The 6,848-nt window shown below is 43.6% G+C and overlaps 1 protein-coding gene across 1 annotated transcript in view; it reads left to right on the top strand.

The window, feature by feature from the left end:
- Positions 1-5,873, top strand: part of gdf5 (growth differentiation factor 5) — an 8,251-nt gene extending 2,378 nt beyond the window's left edge. The window contains exon 2 of the mRNA XM_029432099.1: positions 4,241-5,873. Within this exon, the coding sequence (XP_029287959.1) occupies positions 4,241-5,220 (980 nt within the window). The 3' untranslated portion in view covers positions 5,221-5,873. The remainder of the gene's footprint in view (positions 1-4,240) is intronic.
- Positions 5,874-6,848: the final 975 nt, after the last annotated feature.

The raw sequence follows: 6,848 nt of genomic DNA, 5'->3' as shown, positions 1-6,848 counted from the left end.
ATAAGAAGGGGACGTTGTAACCCATTGGTTTGTGGAATACCTTTTTGAAGACTTAAGTTTGACATTTTGTCCATCACCATCTTGGTTTTTAGCTGTTTCAGTCTTTGTACAACACTGTGGTAGTGACCTGTCAATCACAGGTAGCCCCGCCCTAAAGAGACGCTGATTTATCCTCTATTTTAAATGTTTCCATAAGTTACTAAATGAACATCATGTTGAAGAAGACTTGAAACTACAGATTGAGACATAAACTCATCAGGAAAATGAGGAAATAAATCAAGAGAAGAACAAACATTTTCTCATAGATCTATACAACCAGAGGAGTCTCCTCCTGCTGGAGGTTAGAGAGAAGTAGAAACATTTTCTCATAGACTTCTATACAACCAGAGGAGTCGCCTCCTGCTGGAGGTTAGAGAGAAGTAGAAACATTTTCTCATAGACTTCTATACAACCAGAGGAGTCGCCTCCTGCTGGAGGTTAGAGAGAAGTAGAAACATTTTCTTATAGACTTCTTTACAATCAGAGGATATTCCTAAAACGTTGATGAAGAAGATTTGCTGAGTTTTATATTGTTAAAGTCTTAAATGATACTTTAGGATTTGTATCCGTTAAACAAGTCATAATTATTTAATATTAGAGTAAAATATTTAGAATTGAAACCACGTTTCCAGGAGCCAGTGCACATACATGTACATGTGTGTATTTATACTTGTGTATTTATATATGTGTGCTGTTGCATTTCGGTCTCCGTGTGTTTCTAGCCATCTGGTCCGTCATTGGCAGCGCTGCTGCTTTCAGTGATATACGGCCTCAGGAGAGTAAATAAACACTCCTTGCAGCCACAAGTAGGGTGGCCCCCCTGTGTAATGTTATCTTTACGGTGTAAAACTGTTTAAAACAATGTTTAAATGACCAGAGTTTAATATTTCTAGCCTTGCTAAAGGTTTACATTTCAAGCACTTAATGTACTTTTAATTTGGGCTTTATTTGTTTAGTGTGTCCTCAGCAAATCGCTGGTGACCTTCTCCGCATGTTGAGGGGGTGAGGGAAGGTGTAACTGATGGCCTGACACATCTCTACCCCCTCACTTGTTCACATCAACTCACTTCCCCTTTTCTATCTCTCCATCTATGTTACCAAATGTTGGACGGATGCTTTCATATCAGCTGAAGAAAGAAAGAAAGCAGAACAAAAATAAGGAAAGAAGTAAACAAACATCGGTTTACAGTTATTTATATCAATGAGGGTCGGCTGAACATAGAAACACCTCTACAGTTGAATGTCTAAAACAAAACCTGAGCATTATAATTAACAAACATAACTTCCACATGTATGTAGCCTCAGTTTCTCATGTCGATGGTCTCTGTCTGACACACTGTGCGTCCTCCTCGACTGCCAGTGTAATGGCTCTAAGTGGCCGATTACCAGAAACACCCAACTGCAATTTATCTCTGATAAAGGGTGACTCACTTCTCCCTCTCACAGAGGAACATGTCTCCAGACTTCTGCTCTTGAATCATCCCACCACTTGTCCTCTGGATCTTATTCCCTCCAATTTCTTTCGAGCCAGCTCACCCACAATCCTACCCGTGATCATGCACATGAGAAATGCTATTCTGGCTTTGGATTCATTCCCCTTAATGTTTAAAACAGGCCTAACTTAACCCTAAATCTAAAGTTGAAACATACAGGCTGGTCTTACTGCTACCTTTTATTTATCTGAGGTTCTAGTGCGTCCAAAGTCTCAGTCTTTGTCTCTCAAAATAATGTGCTTGATCAAACCAGATTGTTTTCAAAGGTGGTTATTCCACTGAAACTGTCCTGCAGTCAGGTAGAAACCCTGCGGTCAGGGAGAAAGGATGGCCCATTCATCATTCGTTTTGATCTTGCTGGACCTTTTGACCTGCGAACCATCAAATCCTCCAGTCCATTCTGTTCTGAACAAGGACTATGGGGTGCTCCACTACTGTGGTTTTAGTGCTATCTCACAGAGCATCACTTTCCTTCCACTGGGGCACCACAAGGCTCTGTGCTCGGCCCCCTGCTCCTCTCAATGTGCACTACCTCCCTGATTATCCGTTCGCATGTTTTTTCTTACAATTGCTATGCTGAAGATACCCAGCTTTATCTGTCCTGCACAGATCTCAGTCTGCCTCAATGATATCTCACAATGGATGATGGAACGCCACATTCAACTGATTTCTTGGTGATCCTCGCCAGACCACAACTCACCAATAAAGTCTGCTCGAAATCTGGGCATCATGATTGATGACCACCTAACTTTCACTGAGCATGTTGCATCCGTCACTCGGTCACATTGCACTTATATCAGAAAGATCAGGTCTGCCTGTCTGAGTATGTAGCTCAACTCCTTGTACAGGCACTGGTCCACTCAGGCCTTGATTACTGTAACATCTTCTGTCAGGGCTGCCAGCACGCACAGTGAAACCTCTGAATTGTCCACGTCTGGTCTCAAAAACAACTGAACATTTCATCACTGTTGCTGTTCCCATTACGTTTAGGTCACTAATGCTTTCCTACAGAGTGGCCACTTGAACTGCACTCATTCTAGTTTACCGCGATCTGCAAATGAACGAGTCCTACCATCACTGCGAGGCAGGAAATCACTTTGAAACTCTTCTCCTCCTCTTCTCCGCTCAACGTCTAAGTCTAAGACCTACCTCTTCCAAGAGTACTTACTCACCGAACATGCGCTTTCTCTCTCTAGCTCTTGATCCTTCTCAAGCTCTTTCTCAAAGAAATACAAATGTAATTTGCTTGGCACTTATATGTTGCTTCATGCACCTGCAGCCTTGTGTCTCCTGTGTCAGTTGCAACATGCTGAGGCTTCTTCTTGATCTACTGTGATTTGGGTTGTACCTCAGTTGTTGCTTTAGACAAGAGAGTCTGCCAAATATAATAATGTAAATGTACATTTCTAATCTTAATGAATGTAGGATTTATTGCAGGACTGTTTTATTAGATGATAAACTGATAACTGAGTGAATACACTAATTACTTAATAATTTCAGTTTGAGACTGAGGTGATAACAAAGACCACACCTGAGAGTTCATCCAAACTTAAGTCTTGCAAACACTTTCATCCTTCCTGCTTTAAAAGTATGTGACAGCTTGTAAAATCTAATTCCTTTCAGTTTGAGCTTTAATCAGATCTTCCACAGAGAAGTGCCAGGGTGTGTGTGTGTGTGTGTGTGTGTGTGTGTGTGTGTGTGTGTGTGTGTGTGTGTGTGTGTGTGTGTGTGTTGTCAATGGTTTGTTTCCTCTACAGCAGATGCTGGTTAACTGTCTATCGGCAGTTAAATAGCTGCAGGTCCATAATAACAGGCCTGTTTACAGTCCAATGTGGTCTCCCTGTCTGGTTCTAATGTACTTTTCAATGCATGCTTAAGTCCTGGATAAGAAGGAGGGGGAATGACGTGAGAAGAAGTGAGCAGAGTGGAGAGATCTGCTGCTGGTGTGTGTGTGTGTGTGTGTGTGTGTGTGTGTGTGTGTGTGTGTGTGTGTGTGTGTGTGTGTGTGTGTGTGTGTGTGTGTGTGTGTGTGGGAGTGTGGCATGTGTGGGTGTGTGTGTACTTATGTGGATTTCATTGCTGGATTCCATTTGGACATGGAGGTTCGCTGGTTTCCTCACTGACAACAAAAGAAAACATTACACACCACACAATTCAGTTCAGTCCTCCTGATGTGTGTGTGTGTGTGTGTGTGTGTGTGTGTGTGTGTGTGTGTCTACCTGCAGAAGAAGAATATTTGCATGCTGTAAGGAAATTTGTAAATATTTGTGTTATTCTTGCCCTTGATGGTGTTTTTCTGCTTGTGGTATGTGTGTGCATTAGGGTTGCAACTAAGTACCACATTTACCACGGCCCAAGGGCATGTTTTCAAAACCAAAATATTTCCTGTTGACTATCATGTATGACAAAGTAAACCATAGGAGTGCAACATCTTGAACCAGTAAGCGTTTTGTTTAAAAAGAAAAAGTTGCCTCTTAATTTTATGTTGATTGACCGATGTAATCTTTGCAGGTCTAGTGTGTGTGTCTATATGTCTATGCAGCTCTATGTGCATGCATGTGTTTGTCCCTTCTTTCATCCAGGATATGTTTGCACCTGCGTTTTCCATGTGTGTACACTTGTGTCTACAAGTAATTTGTCCACCTCTGTGAGTATTTTCAGTTGGAACTGATATTTCTGTGTCTTTGTGTCTCTGTCCTCCCTCACAGATGAGCGTGGGCCCCAGCTGAGACGGCAGAAGTATCACTTCAACGTCAGCTCTCTGGAACGAGACGGGCTCCTGGGGGCCGAACTACGCATCCTGAGGAAGCGCCTGTCTGACCCCCGCAGGCCCTCAATGGGATCCACAGCCGCTGACGGAGGGGGTGGAGGAATCTCGTCCCCGTGCCTGAAGCTGTACACCTGCGCTTCAGGTAAACAACAAGCTGTTGTGCTCCAGACGAAGACCATGGAGGATCTACTTGGCGGCGGCGGATTCGGCAGCAAATGGGAAGTGTTTGACACATGGAAAGTCTTCAAGGGCTTCAAACACCAGCAGAACCAGCCCTCCCAGCAGCTGTGCTTTGAACTGGAGGCCCTGGAGCACAGAGGCGGTCGCCCCATGGACCTGCGCACTCTCGGGTTTGCCCGACCTGGAAGGACCAACAAGGAAAAGGCCTTCTTCCTGGCATTTGGCAAAAGCAAGAAGCGCGACCTTTTCTACAACGAGATCAAAGCGAGGTCAGGCCATGACAACAAAACCGTCTATGAATACCTGTTCACCCAGCGGCGAATGCGCCGAGCTCCTGCTGCAAGGGGGGCTAAAAAACCACTGCAGCAGCATCCCCCGCCACAGACCCTCCCCCAACATCAAGTGGTGAAGACGCAGGCGAGGCCGCGGTGTAACCAGAGACGACTCCATGTGAACTTCAAAGAGATGGGCTGGGACGACTGGATCATCGCGCCACTGGAGTACGAGGCCTTTCACTGCGACGGCGTCTGTGACTTCCCCATCCGCTCGCACCTCGAGCCAACCAACCATGCCATCATTCAGACCCTGATGAACTCCATGGACCCGGAGTCGACTCCGCCCACCTGCTGCGTGCCGACACGACTCAGCCCAATCAGCATACTTTACATCGACTCGGCCAACAACGTTGTCTACAAGCAGTATGAGGACATGGTGGTGGAGTCGTGTGGCTGCAGGTAGCAAAGAAAGGTGGGACAAAGAGCGAGAACGGCTTCACTGTGAGGGAAGATAGAGATGTTTGATCAAAGCTAAAGTGGGAAGATCAACACTGAGAAAACTGCTCTGATTTCAGCTGACTGTGACTGAACTCCCTGCTATGCAACAGACATAACTCTTCACACTCAAGTGAACTATCAGACTGCATACCAAAGACTGTTCACACTGCTGAAGACTAAACAGAGAAAGATAAACTAATGGAGGTGATGCTCTTTAACACCCACTCACTGTGTGTAATGTTGATGGCGATGAGCGAGATGCATCTGAGAGAAGCCAAAAACCACCAGAGATACTTCAGGATTAAAGTTCTGCTCTCATATTAGGCTCAAACTGATTTTACTTCTTTTATTTTCTCTCTTCAGATTTGTATCTATGTTCTGATGGTGTAAAAAGTCTGCGTGTAACAGAAATGCTCTTGAAACATGAGTGAATTATACTGCAAAATGCCCTTTCAAGCACTTATTTGCCATTGTGCCCGTTCAGATGAATAATGAGGAGTCATTTGTGTTCCTTATCCGAGACTTTTTTATGAAGCATGTAAAGAATTTCTGATGTATAAATACAGGCCAGTGATGAAGTGCTAATCTGACCTGCTCCAAATGTGGGAAAGTTGCATAAACTACTCTTCAATAAAAAATGTCTAATTGACTGAGCTCCAAATTCCTATCAGTCCGAACCTCTGCCCCCCCCCCCCACCCCCCCAGACTCTGTAGACTAAACTATCACAGGAATTCACAAGACTTTCGGATGCCAAATCAAAATTTAACCAGAGGATGTTTGGTTTGGTTTAAAGTGTTTTTGTGTTCGGATCACAAACTGCTGCAAGTTTGGTTGAAAGTTCCAAGAAGTCGGGATGAAAACAAGTATTAAAAAGACTCAATGTCTGTTAATTAATTACATCCAGGAAATGTAAATCTATCATGTTTTCTTCAGGTAATGTGATCACTATCCAGGATATGAATCAAACACCCAATCGCTGGATGCTTGAATTTGTTTAGTCTCGTTTTCCAGGTGTAGTCAGCGCGAATGCCCCCCAAAGTCTTTATAGAAACCACGGCACGTAGTCGGCACGTGGACTCATTTGTCATTGGTCAGAAGAAGTGTTTGAGTCGTGTCCTGTTTATTAAGTGCGGAACTGTTTAAGTGACATGCCTGCCAATCAGAAAGCTTTAATATGAATGAAGACCAACAGATGAGCAAGAGAAATTAAATAGAGCACATCAGTTCTAAAATTAGTGCCAGAATTGAAAGTTGATTTTAATGCAGCAAACGTACACTAGGAAGGCGGTCAAAAGAATGCAGACAGAGAAGCAATGGCTCCTCTACAAGAGAAGAGGAAGAAAGAAAGAAAACACACAAAACATACCAAGCACACAAACTTAAAGAGCATCGAGCTCACTTTCTTTACACAGAACGATTTCATCTTACCTGCCTCGTCTGTTTTAAACCTGACAATTACACCAATTTAATTTCTATCAGGGACAAAATAACAAGAAACCAACTGTTTGAATTATTTTCCAGTTAATTCCTTTTACAAACGAAGGTTATCATCCATTGTTCTCACCATCAGTAACATCAGCATCCCTTCCTTT

This window comes from Cottoperca gobio, chromosome 5 (assembly GCF_900634415.1).
Source record: "Cottoperca gobio chromosome 5, fCotGob3.1, whole genome shotgun sequence".
Lineage (NCBI taxonomy): Eukaryota > Metazoa > Chordata > Actinopteri > Perciformes > Bovichtidae > Cottoperca > Cottoperca gobio.
Note: the sequence above shows the minus strand (reverse complement) of the source record. Positions and strands in the feature narration are given on the sequence as shown.